General features: G+C 54.6%; 1 protein-coding gene across 2 annotated transcripts; it reads right to left on the reverse strand.

Moving 5' to 3' along the window:
- Positions 1–269: 269 nt before the first annotated feature.
- On the reverse strand, positions 270–9958 carry KIAA0513 (the record flags this gene model as incomplete). 2 transcript variants are annotated; one of them, XM_080637985.1, is made up of 12 exons in its annotated part: positions 270–319; positions 429–523; positions 800–880; positions 3239–3268; positions 4858–4935; positions 5299–5377; positions 5939–5979; positions 6397–6604; positions 7056–7126; positions 7238–7311; positions 7712–7811; positions 9630–9958. In XM_080637985.1, 12 exons carry the CDS (start codon positions 9956–9958, stop codon positions 270–272), a joined length of 1236 nt encoding a protein of 411 aa, XP_080494111.1. The 2 variants fall into 2 exon arrangements, with proteins under 2 accessions (XP_080494111.1, XP_080494112.1); XM_080637986.1 differs by lacking the exon at positions 3239–3268.
- Positions 9959–21446: the final 11488 nt, after the last annotated feature.

A 21446-nucleotide genomic window follows, 5' to 3' on the forward strand; every position in this document is an offset into this window, starting at 1 on the left:
TTTTTTACTCACAAAATGCACTTTTGGGGCTGTCTACTCTGAAAACAGATGCGAGGGGTTCTGGCGAGGGGCAGGGGGGGCTGTTTAGCTCCTATTTCTACGTGCTGCCTTGGAGCAGCGCTAAGGGTTGGTGGATGATCATGCAGGTTTTATTGCAGCTCGTGTGTGTGGTTTCTCAAAGCAGCACAGCTTCAGTTTCAGGTATATCCCCAAAGGTGGGTTTCTCTCCCCATCTTGCCTGCTCCAGCCGCAGTGCGATGGCCAGGCAGCTATTCGGTAGCCATCTGCTCAATGTGGTCACTGAGCAGCTTGAATTGCTCTGTGGAGGAGAGAGGAAACGGTGCTGGGAGGGTGCTGAAGCATCCCACCCAGGTAGGAGGGCTCCATCCCTCTGGAGCCCCATGGAAGGGGTGCGCATCCTCCCCTACCTTCATCCAAGTTGCCGATGGTCGCCTGCTTCTTCAGGAAGTCGCTGCAGAGCTTCTTGTTCAGGCCAAATGCCAGCATGTTGTGGATGAAGGTGCTGAGGAAGGACAGAGATGCTCTTGGTGAGGGAAGGGCCAGGCTGCCTCTTTTTCCCCCCACCTTTCTCTTTGTCCCTGCACCCCCTTGCACCAGGCACTGGGATGATGCTCAGCTATGGGAGAGCGTGCTAGGAGATACTGTAGTGTCCAGATTTCAGGACAGATAGGAGCAGGTCCTAAGCAGAAGCACCAAGCATCCTCTGCACCATAAGGGATGCCCCCAATGACGGAACATCTGTGATGTGTCCCACATCAACAGCCCATGCCCTGCTCACCCCAGCTGCCCGAAGGTGATGTTCTCATTAAAGCGGAGGCTGTCATCACGCTCCTCCTGCGTCATGTGGCACCACTTCTCCCTGCAAGGCACAAACCCGTCTGGCACCACCGTCACCCCAGAACCCCCTGCCTGCATCCCCCCTCCCCAGGACACAGAGAGCACCAAGACCCCTTGGCACTGGGGTGCAGGAGGAGCTCCCACAACTGCATCCATTCACAGGTCTCTCGCTCTGGAGCAAAGAAAGAGATGTCGCAGGAGAAAGTCACCTTCAAGCTTAGATTGCTCCTGAAGGTTAAGAGCTAGGAAGAGCATTGGCCTCTCAGCACAGAGCTTGCATCTCTCATCTTCAGTGCCATCGCTTTGGCACGGGGGATGAGTGAGGAAGCAGGGGGTCTGCAGCTCATGCTGAAGCTCTCCCAGCCCAGGAGGGGTACCAGGACGGTACCAGGCACCTCTTCCCCCATCTGCAGTGGGGCTCCCCAAACCCAGATCAAGCCATTCCCCAGACATACCTGCCCCTCCGACAGCACGAGGAGCTCCCGTCCTCTTTCCTATGACCCCACTCAAGGGCCAAAGTGCCAACATCACACTGAAGATGCCCTGGCTCTACTCCGCCTCCCAAGCAAATGCAACTGCAGCATTGCCTTAAAGGAAAGGGGTTTATGTGCTCTAGATGTTTGCAACCAACTCTAGGTGGTGGCACGAGTCCCCATCCAGGTGTCCCACTTATGGGTGCTTTGGGAATAAAGCCCACGTCATGGAATGTCACTGTGGCACTGTGCTCAGGTGGTGGCAGCAGGGGCTCAGTGCATGCACACCAGGTGAAGCCAGCCCCATCCCGAGAGGTTACAGGCAAGGATAAGAGGAGGAAAAGCAAGGAAAAACAGGGATAGGTAGAAGAAAAATAGCTCTATGGAGGAGAAGAAAGAGGAGAACACCAGGAGCGCATCACACGCTTATAGCTCGCCAGCACACCAAGCGGGATGGGACGAGCTGTGCTGGGTGAAAACAGCAGCTGGGATGAAGGGTGTCTCACGGTGCATCCAGGGAGGTGAGCTCAGCCCCAGAGTGTGTTTGTGTTGCTGAAAGTGGAGAAGGATGAGTGCCCATCCAGGCTGACCTCATGGAGGTGAGCCTGTCCTCAACCCCACTCAGCCCAGCCCATGCGGAAGGTGCTGAGTTGAGCTTTCAGTCTCAGGGAGAGAGCTGCTGCTATTCACAGGGCTCTGGAAACTTGTATGGTATATTTAGAAGTATTTAAAGAAGAAAAAAGAGGTGTAATTTCTTCCAGATAAAGCTCACAATAGCAAATGAAAACCACATCCAAATCTGGAGGCTGGAAAGAAAGGAGAAGAATCAAATTAAGGGGGCTTTGAAATCTGGAAGCGAAACTTCACAGACCTCACTGGCCCACTTACAGAAGCAGCATGTTTGTAACCATTTTTTTCCTGCCTTTTTATGTTTTTGAGGGAGGAAGGAGGGAGAAAAAAGCCATTATCAAAGAAAAATCTGGCTTGTTATTCAGGAGTAACATGCCTGGGAAGGGGGGAAGCCCACATGTGGCTCTACTCAAGCCCTTTGATCTTCATACCAGCACAATGGGGCAGGAGCAGGGGTGTGTAACCCCACGGTGTGCTAACACCTTGCCTGTATTTTGATGTACCCAAGAATGTCTTGCCATGGACAGACACTGGTGAGAACTGCGCCTGCAAGATGCGGCTTCATCCACTTGGCATCACTCATCTTTCAGCAACAGCATTTCACCCCACACAGCCGACCTGAGCGGTGCTCTATCTGAGCAGTGTTCCAGTTATCCATTTGCTGGTGCGTGCCTTAGCCACGTGGGAGATTTACTGCCAAGCTTCAAAGAACCCTCATCCCCTTGCTAATGCCATCACTTGCAGTGATTTGCTACGAGACTGACTACCCCACGCTCCAGCAAGAGAGTCATGGCTCTCCCCCTGCCCCAACTCGGAGCACCAATGGATGTGGCTGGATTTGAGCTTTTTCAGCTGGCAAAGGACCCTCAGCACCTCTGTGTGGCAGCAGAATCTGGGAGCAAGCGGGAAAGTCAGGAGAGGGGGATGCTTTCTCCACGAAGAGACTCAGTTCATGTCCAAAACCTGCCTGGGGAGCTGTTCCCAGTGTAAGCACTTGGCTACCCCATCAGTGGGCATCTGATTCCCACAGTAAAATATTACAGCTTGAAACTGGTCAAGTTTCCTTATAAAAGGCCACATTAAAGAGGCCCTTCTGGCCCTTTTGAGTGGGTGATGCCCATGGAGTCAAACCTCTGGTGGCCATTCCTCCTCAATGGAGAAAGTGCCTTTCAGAGCCCCCCCAAAACGTGTTACCCCCCTCCCCAGGGCAGGGTTTGGACCTGAAGTGAACATCGGCCTCTGGACACTAACGCACTGAAGTAGAGGGACAGACACACCTCTTCTCCTCTTCCTCCCCAGTGTTCCCTCTGGAGCGGCAGCAGAAACAGGGCCGACAAGAGTGGTGCGTGAAAGATCATGCAAGATAGAGGGATGGAGGGGAAAGGAGAGAAGAAGAGATGGAAAGAAGGTTGTTAGAGGCAGAGAGAGGAAAGAGAGAGAAAAAGAGGTTTAGTTCTGGTTCCTTCCCCCATCCCCTGCCCTCCCCACCGACAGGAGCAGAAACCTCCCCTGCTTTACTGCAGCCCCAGAGGATGCAGCCCAAACACCGCAGAGATGCCCTGACCACCCCATAGAAATGGCCACAGCCCCATCACCACGGGCCATCCAGACACCTCCCGTGGCCAAGCAGCATCCCTGGTGTTCCAAACCCATTCCATGCGACACCAGCCCTCACCAACCACCTCCTCCTGCCAGGGTTTTTAATCCTCAGTCCAGCAAGCGGCATCCACTCGCCCAGTGGCATCCATTATCCTCTCCAGAGGACTGAGGGGGAATCACCGCCACCTTCCAACCCCCACTGAGATACCCAGAGCACTCCAAAGGTGCAGCTCTTGAAGCTCATTAGTTAGGTGGGCTTGTTTCTGCAGCAGAAGCAGACTCAGCCATCAGTTTAATTGAGAAAGGCACTTGGAGCAGAGAGCAGCTGCCGGTGGCGTATGTCCTTGTGAGACACTTGCTGCTGCTAATTTGGGGCTTAATCAAGGCAAATGCAGTTATGGTTACATTAACTGTTCAATAGGCTCTCTTGGTGGCTTGCTTGGGATAAAAAAGAAAGGCAATAAAGGAGAAAACAGAGATTGATCGGCTCGCTCAGCCTAGCAGAGCATCCCATGGTGTGAGCCAGGGCTGCTGTGGCTTAGCTTGGGTTGTGGGGAGGATGCAGGAGGGCTGGCTGCTCACAAATGGAGCTGTTCAAGTGCTCTCACCCTGAGAGCTCAAAGCACTGCACAGACACGCAGCAAGGAGGAAGCTGCAGTCGAGAGAGGAGTGAATTGCTCAAGTCCTCACGGCAGCTCCATAATGGAGCAAGAGATGGACATGAGCCTGGAGAGCACCTCACCCACCCTTTCACCCTGTAGGGTTCCCATGCCTGGGCACCCAGATGCTCCCAGCACACAGCCACCCTCCCAAACCAGCACCCCCTTCTCTTTGCAGGGTTTATTCCCATCCTACAGCTCTCAGGGGTGATGCTGACATCTCCAGCTCCCATCCATACTGGTTACCTGGTGTTGGTCCCCATGCTGTGCTGGCACAGCATGTCCACAGTCCCCCTGGGGATAGCCCGTACCCAGAGCATCCCCTCCCTATCGCTGCGCTAAGCATCTTTCCCCATATCTGCTTGCAAACCAAGCATCAACAGCCTGAGCCCAGCTGGGTTTTCTGGGCACACCTCTAGGGCTTTGTCCTTGCAAAACTGATGCAAAATGAGCAAGAAAACCTTCATGCACCCAAATCCCTCAGAGGATGCACCCCACAGCCCAGTAGTCCCACAGATTTGCCATCAGGGGCAGAAAGCAAAGTGTTTCCCCATGGTTGATGATGCCTAGGACCATTGGGAATGCTGTGAGGCTAGAGGGGACACAGCATCTCCTTTTCTGATAGGAACACATCCTACCTGGTAGTGGGGGAGCGCTTCCTGCGCTCGCAGTGCACAGCATCGAAGAAGGCAGCATTCCAAAACCTCAGGTTGTGCCTGCAGGGAGGGAGGGAGATGTTGGGAATGGCCACCCCACATCTCCCATCTCTCCTATGTCTCCAGGTCCCCCCAGGGACTGGAGAATCCTCTCCCACTTCCCAAGGGTCAGGAGAGGATTCAAGGGGGCCTAAAGCAAGTCCGGTGGATTTGGTCCATTTCTGGACCAGCTCCTTGAGTGGCTGCAAACACACTCTTGCTGGCACAAGTGATGTGCAAAAGCCATCAATGTCCTCTTTTAGGGGCAGCAGCAGCTTAAAAGCACTCATGACCATATGGAGAAGGTGCGGACAAGGAAGAGTAATCCCCTCCCCAGGGAGACCAACACTGGCCAGGAACAAGCTCGCCCCAGGCAGGCTTTACCAGATGGGCTGCTGCTTGAGGTGCATGTACAGGTAGATCTTCTCTCCTTTCTTCTCCTCCTCTGGGCTCTGCACGGAAACTGTGGGGACACAGTTATATGCCGAGGTCTGGATGATTCCCACCTTCCCACCCATGGGCAGACTATGCGACCCCCTTCCAGCTTGGTGTCCAAGCAGCCGTGATGGCAAGGTCTGCAAACCAAATACTCATCCCCAACACATCCACAGCAACAAGAACAGGAGTTCTGGCTGCCCTTCGTGGGCAGGTATAAGCTCTGACCAAAGCATGGATGTCCCAGAAGGATACTTGAGGGACTGGATCACTGGTGGGTAGCACGCACAGCTACTGAGGGGAAACTGGTGCAACACGAAAGCTCAGGATCCCAAACCTCTGCAAGCTGTGCCACTGAGGACAAGATGCCACAAGATGTCCTGTGGGATAAGAGCTCTGATTGCTCCAAAGCAAGGAGCTGTGAAGGCTCCTTTAGAGCAATTCTCTAAGGGCTCAGAGAAGATAGCATCTTCCTGCCCTTCTCCCAGCCCCTCAGCTCTAGCAATGCTGGTCATGGTTATCTCATACTACCTCCAACCCTTGTTCCTTCACTGGGGATGCCATGACCACCAGCACTGGCTCCACTCACCTGTCTTCTTCAGCTTCTCCTTTGGTTTGTCCTCCCCTTCGCTGTGGCACAGAAATCAGTGTCAGCTCCCAAAAAGCCTGCCCCCATGACAGCATATATGGCAAAGCCCTGCCCACCCCAGCAAGGGGATCACCCTCACTGAAAGCCCCCCTATTTCCATGCCACTGTCCCCAAGGCCGGAAAGGTGGCCAAGGGACTGTGATGTCCATCCCAGACAAACCCAATACAGAGATGATGCAGGTGATCACAAAGCAACAGCACCATCTCCTAGAACCATATATTTCCATGCCCAAGGGACATAGGACTCCCACACTGTGAGATACCCAGTGGTCAAAGTACAAAGCATGGGACCAGCCCTCTTCCCGTGGCCATGATAACTCCTGGCTCACGGTGACCCTGCTCCCAGGAGGTTTCTGCCCTGGTGCCTGCCTCTTCCTACCCGATAGAGAGGTACCCACTCGCTCTTTTTGCTGGTAGGACCCTTCAGTTTGGTCTCCAGGCCCCCGAAGAAGCCCTTGACGTTCTCTGTCTTGGCTGATGTGGTTTTCAGCAGCCGCTCCGCCACGTCCTTCTTCTCTGCCAGCCAGCTATTTGCTGACTTCAGGTACGAGTCGATGCTGCCCATGGGCTTCTCCTTGGCCTCCAAGGGCAGTGTGTGGGTCTTGCCTGTGGGCAACACATCAGGAGCTCAGCTGCACGCATGGTCCTGGGTGCTGCCAGCTCCTGGGGGACCTGTTCCCAGCACAGGCCAGACCCATCCCAATCCCCATAGGTCTTTATCCTCCCCCTAGTTTTGGATAGGAAATCAGGAGTGACCACCACACACCAAGCAATAAACCAAGGTGTTTCTGGGCTGGGACATTCACAACACATCCCCAGGGTCAGGGAACATCTGGGGATGGCCACACACAAACATTGCTGGATAGAAGCAATGACAAACCAGCATCAGCGTGAGCACCAGCGAGGGTCTCTCGAAGGTTTGCATTGCTTCTTGGCCATGGAGGCTCTTTTCAGCTCAGTATCAGCCAAGCTTGGGTACCCTCCATCACCCTTCCCATGCACAGGGCACACTTCACCACCAACACAAGCAGAGCCCAAGGGTGCAGGTGCCTCTTACCCACGTAGTAGTAGGTGAAACACATGGTCATGAGGTTCTTGGCAGGGCTGAAGTCATCCATCTGGTGACACCTATCACAGAGCGAGGATTTGGTAAAGAAAGACACCCGTCGGTAGCAACCCATGGGTGCTGCCCATCTGCTTTTGATGGTCCAACAAAGCCCCATCCCACCCCTGACTTACTCAAACAGCACGAGGGCAAAGGACTGCATCAGGCGGTAGAAGGTCTGCTCCGAGACGCACTTGGAGTTGCAGCGCTGCAGGCACAAAGCCCAGGGTTTAGCACAGGTAAAGCAGCAATCTCAGTTCCTCCCCATGGCCCCCATGCAGGGAGGTGGGCAGAGCCTCCCTCCTGGAGACAGGCGTTTGCCTCTTGGAATTGCTTTTTAGGGAATAGGACATTTCTGAGTGCTGATGGGATTTCATTTTACGTAAAAGAGGTGACTTCTGCTCCCACATTGCAGCAAACATGCATTTGACTGCCTCAAGATGCATTCATTCACTTCTCCGTCTCCCTGTACAGAAGTTCCTCCTTTTCCCCAATTCCAGGCCTCCACAAGTATTGCTTTGGGGTGTTGCTGAATTCCTCTGGCCCAAGCTTCCTTCTCCAAAGCCCCAGTGCAGGGTCACTGCTCCTTTGCCCATCTCTCCCCTTACCTGGGCACTCACGTATCTTGCAAACCACTCCCGGCCCTTCCCGTTCTCGCTGCTGCAGAGCTCCCCAAACCTGGCCTTCTCTTCTTGGTCCAGATCCTCTCTGAAATGGGGTAGAAAGAGAGAAAAACACTACTAAAGGTGAGGATGTGGCTGGCATCCCCTGTCCAGCCAGCGTGGCTCAGCTCCTCCACCTCCCTCCTGGTCCTGTGATACCGGGAGGAAGCAGAGGAAGAAGAGCATCCATTTTGCCATCCCTCATCTTATGCTGCTCTTTTGCTCCCCCCTGGCAGGGAGGGAAACCAAAGACACAGGGAGAAGGGAAGAGCTAAGCACAGGCCAAGCAGAAACTGAGCTCCAGAGACAGGCACTGTGCCCCAGAGCAAAAACAACCCCTGTTGCTGCTCATCACGCTCCGTTTGCTCAATCCTGCTTGACACACCAAGCCACAGTGTTATGGAGACCATAGTGATGGGAGCTGGGGGGATGCAGAGCTGGGGTGGGAGCCAAGGGCTGCTGCAGGGCCAAGGGGCACATGGTGAGCCACTGGTGTTGGCATGAGCATCATTAGTGGGGAAGAGGAGTTGGAGACCACGGAATGGGAAGAGCCCCAGCAAGGGAAAAGGGAGAAAGGAGAGGGGTGGGAAGCTGGGGGTGAAAGATGGGCTGGGATGTGCCTAAGAAAGGGATGCAGGTCAGAGCCTGCATCCTCGCCTTAGCTCTGACGACACCAGGAGCAACAATCTGTGTTATCCAGGCACAGGGAAGGACACAAACCAGAGCGGGAGAGCACCCAGGCCCCATTCCATGGGGTGGACCACTCAGTGGATAAAGAACTGGCTGGATGGCCGCACGCAAAGAGTTGTGGTCAATGGCTCGATATCCGGCTGGAGACCGGTAACGAGTGGTGTCCCTCAGGGATCGGTGTTGGGACCGGTCTTGTTCAACATCTTTGTCGGTGACATGGACAGTGGGATTGAGTGTGCCCTCAGCAAGTTTGCCGATGACACCAAGCTGTGTGATTTGGTTGATACGCCGGAGGGAAGGGATGCCATCCAGAGGGACCTCGACACGCTTGTGAGGTGGGCTGATGCCAACCTGATGAAGTTTAACCATGCCAAGTGCAAGGTCCTACACCTGGGTTGGAGCAATCCCAGGCACAGCTACAGGTTGGGCAGAGAAGAGATTCAGAGCAGCCCTGCAGAGAAGGACTTGGGGGTGTTGGTCGATGAGAAAATGAACATGAGCCGGCTTCAGTGTGCGCTCACAGCCCAGAAAGCAACCGTATCCTGGGCTGCATCAAGAGGAGCGTGACCAGCAGGTCGAAGGAGGTGATCCTGCCCCTCTACTCTGCTCTCGTGAGACCTCACTTGGAGCATTGTGTGCAGTGCTGGTGTCCTCAACATAAAAAGGACATGGAGCTGTTGGAACAAGTCCAGAGGAGGCCACGAGGATGATCAGGGGACTGGAGCACCTCCTGTATGGAGACAGGCTGAGAAAGTTGGGGCTGTTCAGCCTGGAGAAGAGAAGGCTGCGTGGAGACCTCAGAGCAGCTTCCAGTATTTGAAGGGGGCCTAGGAGGATGCTGGGGATGGACTCTTCATCAGGGACTGTAGTGACAGGACAAGGGGTAATGGGTTCAAACTGAAACAGGGGAAGTTTAGATTGGATCTAAGGAAGAAATTCTTTACTGAGAGGGTGGTGAGGCACTGGAATGGGTTGCCCAGGGAGGTTGTGGATGCTTCATCCTTGGTGGTGTTCAAGGCCAGGTTGGACAGAGCCTTGTGTGCCATGGTTTAGTGTGAGGTGTCCCTGCCCATGGCAGGGGGGTTGGAACTGGATGATCTTAAGGTCCTTTCCAACCCTGACTATTCTATGATTCTATGTCCCCTAGCAGCCCGCTCAGTCCCCATTCACTCACCCCCCGGTGAAGATCTTCTCCACGTAGTGCCGCATGAACTCCCGGCGCTCGGCCATCTCCTCATCCCGAGCCGACTCGGTGCTCTGGCTGGAGGAGAAGGACTCGTTGGATGAGGAGCGGTGGTACCTGCCCCAGTGCTGGGGGGAGTCCCCCATGTCATTCTCGCTGTCTGCCGACTCGGTGGCATCGCTCTCCTCCCCAGCCACATCCCCCGTGTCCCCCAGGTGCCCGTTGTCATTGGGGGCCGAGGGCTCCGAAGGGATGCAGACGGGTGTTTCGGTGTCAAAGTCGATGAGATTCCCTACAGGCACGTCCCGGGGCGCCTCCATGGCTCTCCCAAGGGATGTGGTGGTCTTGGGGGGACTCGGTCCTGGTCCTGTTGTCCTCACTGGGGTGTTGAGGCCATTGCTAGCGGGACTCTTGGCAGGATGGGCTGGCTAAGGCAGGCAGGTCCTGCTGTGCGGGGACAGCTTACTGCAGGGCATCTGAAAGACAAGGGTAGGACAAGAGTGAGGACAGGGCCCAGGGGAACCTCCACCATAGACCTTGGGCAAGGAGATCACAGGCCACCACCTACTATGTCCCCAGGATGCCCGTCAGCAGCATGAAGAGACGGGACAGGGATGCACTGACCAGACAGAGCTGGCTGCTCTCCATCAGCCATGTGAATAAGCAAACCCATGCAGTGCTTGCGTGCTTTCTGCACTGTTCAAGGGGGTTTTTTATCTGTTAGCCCAGAAAAGAGACAATCTGAGCCCAAGCTCCATATGCCACGTTTGGGATGTGACATCTTGCAGCCTGACAGGCAGAACTGGGCCAGCGTGAGCCAGCAGCCGGCAAGCACAATGGTGATTTTCCAAGGCAGACCCAAAGCATCATTCTCTCCTCTTCCCTCGCCTCTGCTCTTGGGTCTGCCTGACCCCATTTGTAAATGGGTCCTGGATGGAGCATCCCATTGTTAAACATGCACTGACTCAAACTGGGAGTGGAAAGGGGATGCTGAACGCAACAGAGGCTGTCATGGGATGCCATTAGATTAATTTTGGCATCCAAGCCACATTGCAAAGGTGCTGGAAAGCATTCCGGGCAGTACTGCATCAGTTGCTGTGCAGCAAAAGGGACTGCCCTGCAGCTGCCTCTTCATCAGAGTCACTCATGTTCTTAGTGAGCATGTTTGTGCCCCAGGAGGTGGAAGTGATGCCTTCTGAGGAGTGAGCCTGGTACAAGCATCCCCGCTGCAGCAGCTGGGCACGGGGCCAGCGCAGGGCAAGGGAACACAGCACAGGAGCAGGGACAGCAGCACGGCAAAGCAGTGACATCCCCATGCTGCCTCTGCCCTGCTGCCTTCGAGGACACAGGCAATCACCCCCAGAGCAAAAGCAACCCCAGATTTCCTTCAGCTCAAAGAGTAGCATAGCCCAAAGGGCCAATGTCCAGTTCATCAGACAGGAGTTCAAAACAGAACACATCTAGGCTAGGAAAATAACCCATTCGTGGCAGGAGGAGCAGCATTCCCAGCAGTGCCCTCCTCCTTCTCCTGCTTCTCAGGGCCCCATGGGGTGAGTGGGGTGCTGGGACCCACAGGACAGAGAAAGAAGCATCCACATGCACCCACACGGAGCAGTCAGCCCTCTGCTCTACACCCTCCCTTGCACTGAACCCTGTTCATGCCCCTGCACGCACCTAAACCAGGATCCTGGGAGCTGTGAGGATGCTGCTGCAGTCAGTGAGCCAGAGGGAGCAGAAGCTACTGGGAGGAGAGGAGCAGCCAAAAGGCTGCGGCACAGGAGGGACTGGCCTAGTGCCCACAGGGAGCCAGCCAGCTGCAGCACGGCTCAGCCCCCTGGGCAGCGTGAGCCTGTCCACCCATCCACCCATCCCTCATCCACCCATCCATCCATCCACTCACTAACCCATCCGTGCACTCATCCATTCACTCATCCATCCCTCATCCACCCATCTACCATCCACACACTTAACCCATCCATTCAACCATCCATCCACCCATCCATCCACCCATCCATCCACCCATATATCCATCCATCCATCCATCCATCCATCCATCCATCCATCCATCCCTCATCCACCCATACCCATCCACCCATCCCTCATCCCCCCATCCACCATCTACTCATTAACCCATCCATTCACCCGTACACCTACTCATCCATCCCTCCTCCATCCATCCCTCCATCTATTCACTCATCTATCCACACATCCATCCACCCATCAACCCATCAACCCATCCACTTACCATCCACCCATTCACCCATCCATCCACCCATGTATCCACCCATCTCCCATCCATCCATCCATCCATCCATCCATCCATTCATCCATCCACTATCCATCCATCCATCCATCCATCCATCCATCCATCCATCCACTATCCATTCATCCATCCACTATCCATCCATCCATCCATCCATCCATCCATCCACTGCCCATTCATCCATCCATCCACTCATCCCCTGCCCTTCCCACTCCCAGGCAGCTGCAAGGTCCCTTTTTGCACCAATGGAGCAGCAGCACAAGCCCATTTCTGACCATCCCAGGCTCTATTTTGAGAGAAAGAAGCCAGGATGGATGCGATGGGCTTTCACACAGCTGTGCTTATCCCCTGTGCACTGCAATCAGGAGCAGGCCTGGAAGCAGGAGGCAGCACATCTGCAAACCGATCTGTCTGAGCTTTTTGAGCAGATTTTCCCCATTCAACACTGAATGGAAGAGAATTGGTGAGGACAACGAATCCACCTGACTGTCAATGCATGGATGTGGCACTGAACAAAGTCCGGTGCAAAAGACTTTGCGCAGGCACAGTCCCAGATTCCCTCTTTCATGTGCATCCTGTAAACAAACAGCAGAAATTCCTCTACCAGGTAAGCATTACTATATCCTTATGAGTATCCATCCCAATCAGATTTGCTCCCACTAAGTCACCTGGGGAGATGACAGTGTTTCTGCATAGGTACTTTGCAAAGAGTGCCAAGCCCTGTGCATGCCTGAACAAAGGGCTTTGCAGAGTCTGCTCTAAGCAACACACTGCTTAGGAGCAAAACACAGCCAAGATTAGGGAATTCCAGCTCTAGAAAACAAGTGTAAATGAAGACGCATCTCTTGGCATCATCTCTGGCTCTGGGCAGGTCTGTCCTGCCCCAGAAACCCAGCGCCAGCACATCAGCTGCTCAGGGGGAAGACAGCCACCTCCAGGACAGTGTTTATCCAGACGTCACCAGAAAGGAACCAGACGTGCTGGGGCAATGCTGGCTCCTTCCCTGCTTGAGCCCATGCCTGCACCCAGGAGGGCAGAGAAGCATCCCTGAGCTCTCTGCCAGATGTGCACAGCAGGCAGATGGCACCGCTGCTGACCAGGCTCTGCTCATCCCCATCCCTTCCAGGCAGCAGCTCAGGGTCTAAGCGCACAACAGCAACGTGCAAGAGCTCACACACAACACTGCCCAAACACATTGACCTTCTCCATATACACACATCCCACGATCCTATGGCAGAGAGGACTTGGGGTGCAGGCTGAGCCAGACCCCAGGACTTGCAGTGAGCATAAGGAGCATTGCAAACCAAGCAGAAACCTGGCCAGGGCTGCAGGCAGCATTGCTAAGTGCATTTCTGGCCAGAAAGGGTTTAACCACTCGCTGACCAGCTCACAGTAAAGTCCTGCCCTCGAAGGAAGGCCACAAAAGGAGATGCAAGTGCTCCAGGGTTGTTGGATCCTCAGCACAGAGCCCAGAAGAGCTTCAAAACCAAACCAAGGCTCAATCTCAGCCCTGTACCCACCCCACAACCCAGTCATTGCTCCAATGGAACAAATACAGGCAAGGGATGGCCAAAATAGAAACCAAGAGCCCCAGGTCCTGCATTCTGAGCACCCAGCTCCATCAGCACATCCCAGCACCAGACAGACTCAGCCCAGAGCATCCTGCTCCTGGCTTGCCATTGCTGAGTCAAGCTTGAGAGTGAATAAGGGCTGTGCAATAAAAGGGGACATTTTGGCTGCTTGGGAGCCTTACCACAATATCACAAGCTCCCGCACCATCACAAGCTTCAGCATCACTCAGGTCCTGCAGTTCCTAGGCTGACTTTAGCCACGAAGCTAAACCAGACAGACAAGGTAGCACGTAGCTGACTACAGGCTTTCTCAACAAGCAAGCATCTTCTAGTACATCTGCGTTCCCTACGGACATTTGGAGTACAACAAATCCACGTCTTCTCACTGGAGACACCAGCCCAGGAATATTGTCAATGAAGAAAGAGTTGGCTGGAGCCATGCATGGAAATGCCGCAGGAAACCCGTGGTACCCTGAAACTTTGGGAAAGGCCTGATTTTTACTAAAAAACATGGGGTGTTTAAATCTGGTTCCAGGAGAGGAAGAAGTGAGGAGCTGGGATGCAAAGCAATGGAGCTGGGGATGAAGTAGGACCTTTTTCTGCTCTATTTCAGAGGAATATCGGGAGGATCTCTGCCATCATCCTCCCATTTGGTCCCAGCGCATCCTCTCCAGGGAACAGGACCATTCAGTCTAAGTGTGCAGTTGAATTCCTTTTACCCCTTGCAAAACCTTAGGATATGACACAGAGGGGCAAAAAAATCACCCCCAAAGCCTCACTGAGTGATGCTGAACTGGTACCCACGGGATCAAGACCGGAGAACAGCAATGATAAAGGACATAACACAGCCCATCTTCAAGCACAGCCTTTGGGGAACCCTCTGTGCCCATGTGCAGCAGCCAGCACTGGTGCAAGCAAGGCACTGAGGTGTGATGATCTCCCCAGGGCAATAGCTTTGGCTGTGAGATGAGTGGCCTGGCCAAGGTGACATGGCAAACCCAAAACTGTCCCTTCCACCAGCATCACAGACCCCATCATCCCACCCAAACCCAGCAGCAGCCCTGGTCCCTGCAATACCAGCTCTGTTGCCGTGCCAGTAGCATATCCCTGTGCCATGGGGTACATCCTTTCAGGGAAGGGGATTCCAGGATGAGATGCTTTCTCAGCGTCCCTAAACCCTGTAGGGCTCCCCCTTGGGGTTTATTACAGGTGGGGTGGGTGCTGAGGCCAGGTTTAATGCAGGACCTCAGCAATTCATGGCTGGGAAGTGGGATCCAATCCCAATTTGATGCGATGGAAATTCCAGTGTGCAGCAGGATTCAGCCTCATGTGGCTGAATGTGGCTCACTGCTCCCCAGCCCACTCAGTCACCAGAGATGGATGACAAACTCCACTAATCCTTGTTACCACCGCAGGCAGTGGGTGCATCATGTATAATGACAGTGCTCGAACCCACACTCGCATCTGCCTCCTACGCAGAGATGGTGCTGCAGCCCTGAGCCTTCAGGGGTGATTAAATACTGTAACTAAAATGAAGGAACCTCTGCCTATCTTCTCATAGCTGCAGCATTGCACCCTCCAGTCCTTCTGCTCACTGGGATGCGCACAGACACTTAGGGTAAGGGCTCTGAAAGCCCCCGTGGACATCCAGCCCATTTGCATCCCCATAGAGATGCTGCTCCAGGGAAGGGGAAAAGACACAAAGAAGTCTTGCAGGACATATCCCATGTCTCCATTTCCCAGCTGTGTCAGGGGACATGTGCTTCCTAACCTGCAGGAAGGGGGATGATGGGTTGCTAGCTCCTCCCACAGACTGTCCTGCTGACCTGGAGAGGATGCAGCCTGGATGCAGGGGATGACACGGGGAGTCACTGCTGCTGGTGTGACGGCAAAGAGCCATTGCTCAGTACTGGCACCTTTCCACGCTGCAGCTCACCAGAGAGCTCCACTTGTCTCATCCTCCCTGTGCACAGGGAGTGCACCCGGATCCCTGCAAGGAGACCGTGCAGCCACCCTCCTCCATTGCATCCATGGGTCTGTGCTGGCACAGCACCTCAGCACCAGTGGGAAGTGCCCTGGTGGGCGCTGGGCCAGCCTGGCTGGGCTCTGCAAGGGCACCCTGGACAAAGCTTTGTTTCTGCCAAGGAAAACTCCCTGTGCTCTAAGGGAACGGCCTGTTTCTTCATGGGGAACTGGTCAGTCTTGTTCCCTGCTGCCCGTCCTGCAGTGTGAACACATGGGCAGCTGGGTCATGGCTGAGGGATGCTGACCCCTTGAGTGCCAGATCCCTCAAACCACCCTGAATACAGAAGCACAGCACCTACCTGTCGTCCCAAAGTGTTCCATAAACACCTGAATGCCCAAACCTCCTTGTTTAAACAAGCCCTGGGACTTAGGGCAGCTGAAATTCCCCCTCTGTGAGTCTGCTTGTCCCCATGCGGACCTGCTCTGCTCCCTATGCGGCAGACAGGACATGCTCCCTGTTCTATCAGGGTTTAAGCTGCATCCTCCTCAAGGCACAGCCATGTTATCCTGATGCTGCTCAGCCACCCACAGGCAGAGAAGTTACAGCCTCTGTAACTTAATAAAAGTAATACCCTGGATGCTAGGCCTCAGCATCGGTCCGTGGTGCTGGCCACAAGCAGGACCCTTCGCCTCCCCAGGCCAGCATTAACCCACATGGGTCGCTCTACAGACCCAGCTCATTCAGCCTTAATAATGGAGCTGTTTCAAGACAATCTGAAGCCCCGCAAGCTCCCACCTTGCCCTGCTTTGCAAAGAGCCCTTTTTTTCCCCGCTGCCATCAGACACCATATGGCAGCTCCCCATTTGCCTGGACTTCAGAAGGGAATTAAATGTCTCTTGAATAGACCTGTGCTGTGTAAGACCAGCTTTTGTGCTGAGCAGCAGCTTCTCCTTTAACGCTTGCCAAGCAGCATAGCTTTCGCTGTCCCCCCCTCTTGCCATGCACACACATCTCCAGGGAGCCCTGAAACTGGAGCTGTTTATTCTGCAATTCCAGCATTCACCCAATTTCACGTTGGAATGCTGAGGGGCCAGGCTGTATGTTGGACATGAGCTTCCCTTCCCCAAACACGCTCAGCCCCGTATTCCCATGGGAAACACTGCCTCCAGCCTCCATGGTTAAAGATGCAGCCTTTTGATGAAGGAGCGCAGGGACCCGCAGGGCACCCATCCTACCCCAGGAGGACGAATGCATCCAACCCACAGGCTGATCCTAAAGCAAAGTCCAAGTCCTCCCCGCGGGAGATGGGGAAAGAGAACGGATTAAACCCCAGCAGGGGGGCCCATGCACACCGGGCCTGTCCTCACGCAGGGTCACAGCGGAGTCCGTTCTGATGCTGCCCTCCCTTCCTACCCTCGCCTTTACCTGCACGCAGGAGCCTCGTCGCACCGTTGTCAGCGGCATCCGTCGGGGCCGTACCCCCGTGTCCGGCGCACCGGGAGCCCGGCGGCGCGGGGCCGGTGCGGTCGCTCCCTGCGGAGCTCAGGCGCATCGCGGGTACCCACGCAGCACGCACGGCTGCGCGCAGAGCGCTGCCGCTCCGCCTCGGAGCAGCGGGAAGGGAAGCGGCTCATTGTGTAATTCCGACACAGTTTTCACGGCCGGGTGCGCTCCTTTCCCCTTGCCACAGCGCTTGTGCGGCGGGATGCCCGCACCGAGTTCATCACCCGCCACCCCCGAATCAGCCTATACAAGCCATTGCGCGCACAGCATCGAAACCAGGAAGGCACATCCGGCGTGTTCCCCATCAAGAGTTTTTCTCCCCTTTCCATCACTTTTAGCTGGTGTTTAAGCCCTCCCATCACTCAGAGCCCTGCAGATCGTGAGTTACCTGCTCCGCTCCTCCCCACAATAAGGCACTCCAGGAATAAAAAGTGCGAGTTTTGAGCAGGGGGAGGAAAAAGCCCCATTGGGGAGGAGGAACCAGGTGAGGGCAGCTGGTGCAGTTGACAGGACAAGGGCAGTGCTTCAGTGAGTTATGGCTCACCTGGAGGGTAGTGCTGCCAGAGCCCTGCTTCTCCCCTGGCACCGTTAGAGAAAAGGTTCCAGGAGTTTCATGGCAAGAGATGGGAGAGAGGGGAAGAGCAAGACCTATGTGAGGGATGTGCCAGAGGGGGTGTTGCATGCCTGGGTGGCAGTTTTGGGGTGCTCACAGTGATGGGGAGTCTGATGCAAACAGAAGCAGTAGAGGAGGCCACTAACCCCTCCACCTTCTGCCAGGCCCTGTTAGGGCATTCAGCCCTCCCAAAAGGACCCTGTCACTTGGCCAGCCACTGTTTGCATTAACCCAGCGGGCTCTCTCCAAAGTGGGGTTGCTTTGGGGGAGCTACAGCCTCTCCAGCTCTGCTGTACTTCCCATGACAGTGAGAGGAGGCTGGAAACCCTCAGTGTCAGCATTGCATCCCTGGTCCTGCTTATCCTCCCTGCTCCAGCATCACCCCAACTCATAGCAGAGCCTCTTTTCGTACTCCTGTATCCAGGCATCACTACGGGCAAAAACACAGCGGTCCCGGGCCCAGCACACCCCACAGGACCAGCAGCAACAGGCAGTCCTGTTCTGCTACCCGTGGGGAGCAAAAAACAGGCTTGACGGTAACAACAGCATCTTCTACCCTAGGAGGTGTCATGGGGAGACGGTCCAAGAGCAGCAAATTGCATGAACCCAAGGAAATATGGCTGGGACTGCAGCATCCCTGGCAACGCGTGTCCAAACCCAGCTGCTGCTGCACAAGGGCACTCTAGGGAGAGAGTCGAAAGCCTCCGCTTGCCTTTTTAGTCCTTTCAAGCTACATAGGAGATGGGTGAGTCACTCCTGCCATGGAGCATCCTCATCTGGAGAGCTCAGATGCTGCCAGTTAGCGTGGAACTGCTCAATGCCCCTTTCAACCCTATGCAGAGGGGATGCTGCCCGCCCCATGCACACATCATCATCAGCCCACGGAGGAAGCAACGCATTTGTGACACAAAGTTCGAGCTCAGCAGAAATACAAGAGCGTTACTAATTGCCTGACTGCTGAGGGTGATTATTATAATTAAGCCAGACTTCAGAAATGGCAAATGACATGTAGAAACGCACCCCAGACCCTCAGTTTTTATATAACACAATGAGGGGTTTGCTGCCTTCCCCTTGGTTGTGCTTTCATGTGGATCTCATTAAATCCATCATTAAAGCAGAACTTGAAGGTCATAGGTTGGGTTTTTATCTATTGCTGCTGTTGTTGACCTGGGTTTTGCACTGGAGCACGGGAGGTGGAAACCCCTGGGACACACATGTTCCTGGCACTGAATAGAGCCCAGCCTCTAGCACTGGGATGGGAGATGGGCTCCACCTGGTTTGGTAGCCCAGGAATGATTTGCCTGATTGAAGAAAGGAGAGACCCCAGGGTGCCAGGAGAGCATCCACCATGGGACTTGGCCACGGCACACAGCCTGCCCTGAAAGCAGTCAAGGACCAAGGCAGCCCATCTCCATCTCCTGGAGTTACGGACCCACCTGCACCCATATGAAACATAGACTGGTTTGGGCTGGAAGGGATCTTAGGATCACTCAGTTCCAATCCCCCTTCCCCTCACACTAAACCACGTCACCCAAGGCTCTGTACTGCCTGGCCTTGAACACTGCCAAGGATGGATCATTCACAACTTCTTTGGTCACCCTACGTCAGCACCTCAGTACTCTCACGGTAAAGAACTTCTTCCTTATATCCAACCTAGATCTTCCCTGTTTCAGTCTGAACCCATCACCCCTTATCCTGTCACTACAGTCCCTGATGAAGAGGCCCTCTCCAGCATCCTTGTAGGCCCCCTTCAGACACTGGAAGGCTGCTATGAGGTCTCCCTGAACCCTTCTCTTCTCCAGGCTGAACAGCCCCAACTTTCCCAGCCTGTTTCCATACGGGAGGTGCTCCAGCCCCTGATCGTCCTTGTGGCCTCCTCTGGATCCTCATGACCCTCCTCTGCACGTATGAGAATACATGAGGATATTTAAGACTTCCCAAACAGCTTGTGGAAACGTCTCCATGGAGATTTCCCCCTCAAAACACCCTCACAGGGGAATAACCCCTCTCCCTATCTCCATCCTCAGCCAGGAACCATCTCCCATTGCTCCCCACACTTGCAGCCCCATCCACCCTCCAGCATCCACCTCCTTCCATGGTGTGTTTACAGGGAGCCTGCGAGCATGCACAGACAATGATGCCCAGCTGCATCACCGGCACATTGAGAGCTGCCTCTGCCCCCGGACTGACGCGGATGCTCATCACTGCATCCCTCTCCTCACAGACAAAAGGCTCCGGGGGTGGCTGTGTCTGTCGCACACGATAAGTGGCCTGTTTTCCTTCCGTGATCCCAACACGGCACGACTCCAGCAGTAGGCGGGCGCCGTGAGACAGCCAAGCTCACATCTGCCTTGTGGTTCTCCAGCAGCGGGAGGGAGGAATCGGTGCTGAGCAGAGGGTGACATCGCTCCTACCAGGCAGCTGCAAGGGGAAGCACCTCTTCTGTGGAAGTTACCAAAGAATTGGGCAATGGTTTGCTTCACACCCTTGAGCAAAAGGCAGCCCAGGAGAGCAGGGCTGGGCACAAGGCGTAGGGGAAGGCAGTGACAGCTCCGGAAAGGAGATGGGGTTTCAAAGACAGAAGGATGTGATGCAAAATCCCACTGTAAAGAATGGAGCAGAGCAAGAGCAGGGAGAAATGAGGTAAAAACGCTGATAAAGGCTCTAAGCGCATGGAAACACCATGGGTCAGGCTGACCCCATGGCATAGGTTGAGCCGCACTGAAGAGGGCAGCCCCTTTGCTGCCGTCTGGGCAAGGCTGTGCCCATGAGCACAGCAAAAGCTCATGGAGAGGGACAGTGACAACAAGGCACTTCCACACCACAGAGCTGCATGCATAACGATAGATTAACTCACATTAAAAGACCAACAACGGTATAAAACCATACAGACCCTAACGGGTACTCACCCTCCGTGATCTCATCAGTAAGGGACTTGGTTCAGATTCACAAGACAAGGAAGATGTTGGGTTCCTAATGCTTATTTAGCTGTGTTCTTCCATTCCCTCCCTTGGCCACCCAACAGCATCTCTCCCGTGCCCAGCCCCGCTGCTCACTGAGCTCTCAAACTCAACACCCCAACGCGAGCACACAACGCAACAGCGTGTTGCAACACCAAGTATAGTTGTGACACCGCTGCTAGAAACCTAAATAAGCCGCTCTTCCAGTCTGTCCCTCTGCAAATCCGTCCTAATCCAATCTGGTTTATGGCATTAAGTTGGACCCTCCCATACCGAACACCCCTGTTTGCACAACGGTTGGCAAAATCCTCTCGTTTCCTTATTCCTGGTGGAATCTCTAATGCAGAGGTCACTGCAGCTTCCTTTTCCTTGCTTAGGAAAGGGACTAACAACAGGGATCTGACTGCACTCCCAGCTTACACATTGCTGGCACACCACAGCCATGGCACAACACTGGGTCAGCCATGGGAAACCTCCCTTTGTGCCGGCTGTAAACAGGCTGGATGCAACCAAGCACCTTCCCCTTTGCTGGGTGTTTATGTGGTTTGAAACCCAGGGTTTTCTCCACCTTAACCAGACACAGCAGAATAACCAGAGGGGGTGATCCCTGTGCTGACTTCCAGCTTTCCCTGTAAACCACAGCTGGGATCCAGGTGATGAAATGAACCCCAAATTAAGGCAACTTGGTGCATTATCCACGTAGAGCAGAAGACTCGAGAGCACACGCTCCTCACCTCAGTTCTGGTGACGCTCTGCCCTCCATGGGACCACCCCATGGCTGGACCCACATCAGGGTGACACGGCTGCACCGCCAGCCACCCCTTACCTCCCTGCTGAGCAGGGCAGAGCACAGACACGCACCTCCTTGATGCTGACTTCTTGAGGGAGGAAAAAGCCTCTCCATGTCTCCCTGGGGTCCTCTCAGCAAACAT

The sequence above is a fragment of the Psittacula echo genome, assembly GCF_963264785.1.
Source record: "Psittacula echo genome assembly, chromosome: Z".
NCBI classification, from domain to species: domain Eukaryota; kingdom Metazoa; phylum Chordata; class Aves; order Psittaciformes; family Psittacidae; genus Psittacula; species Psittacula echo.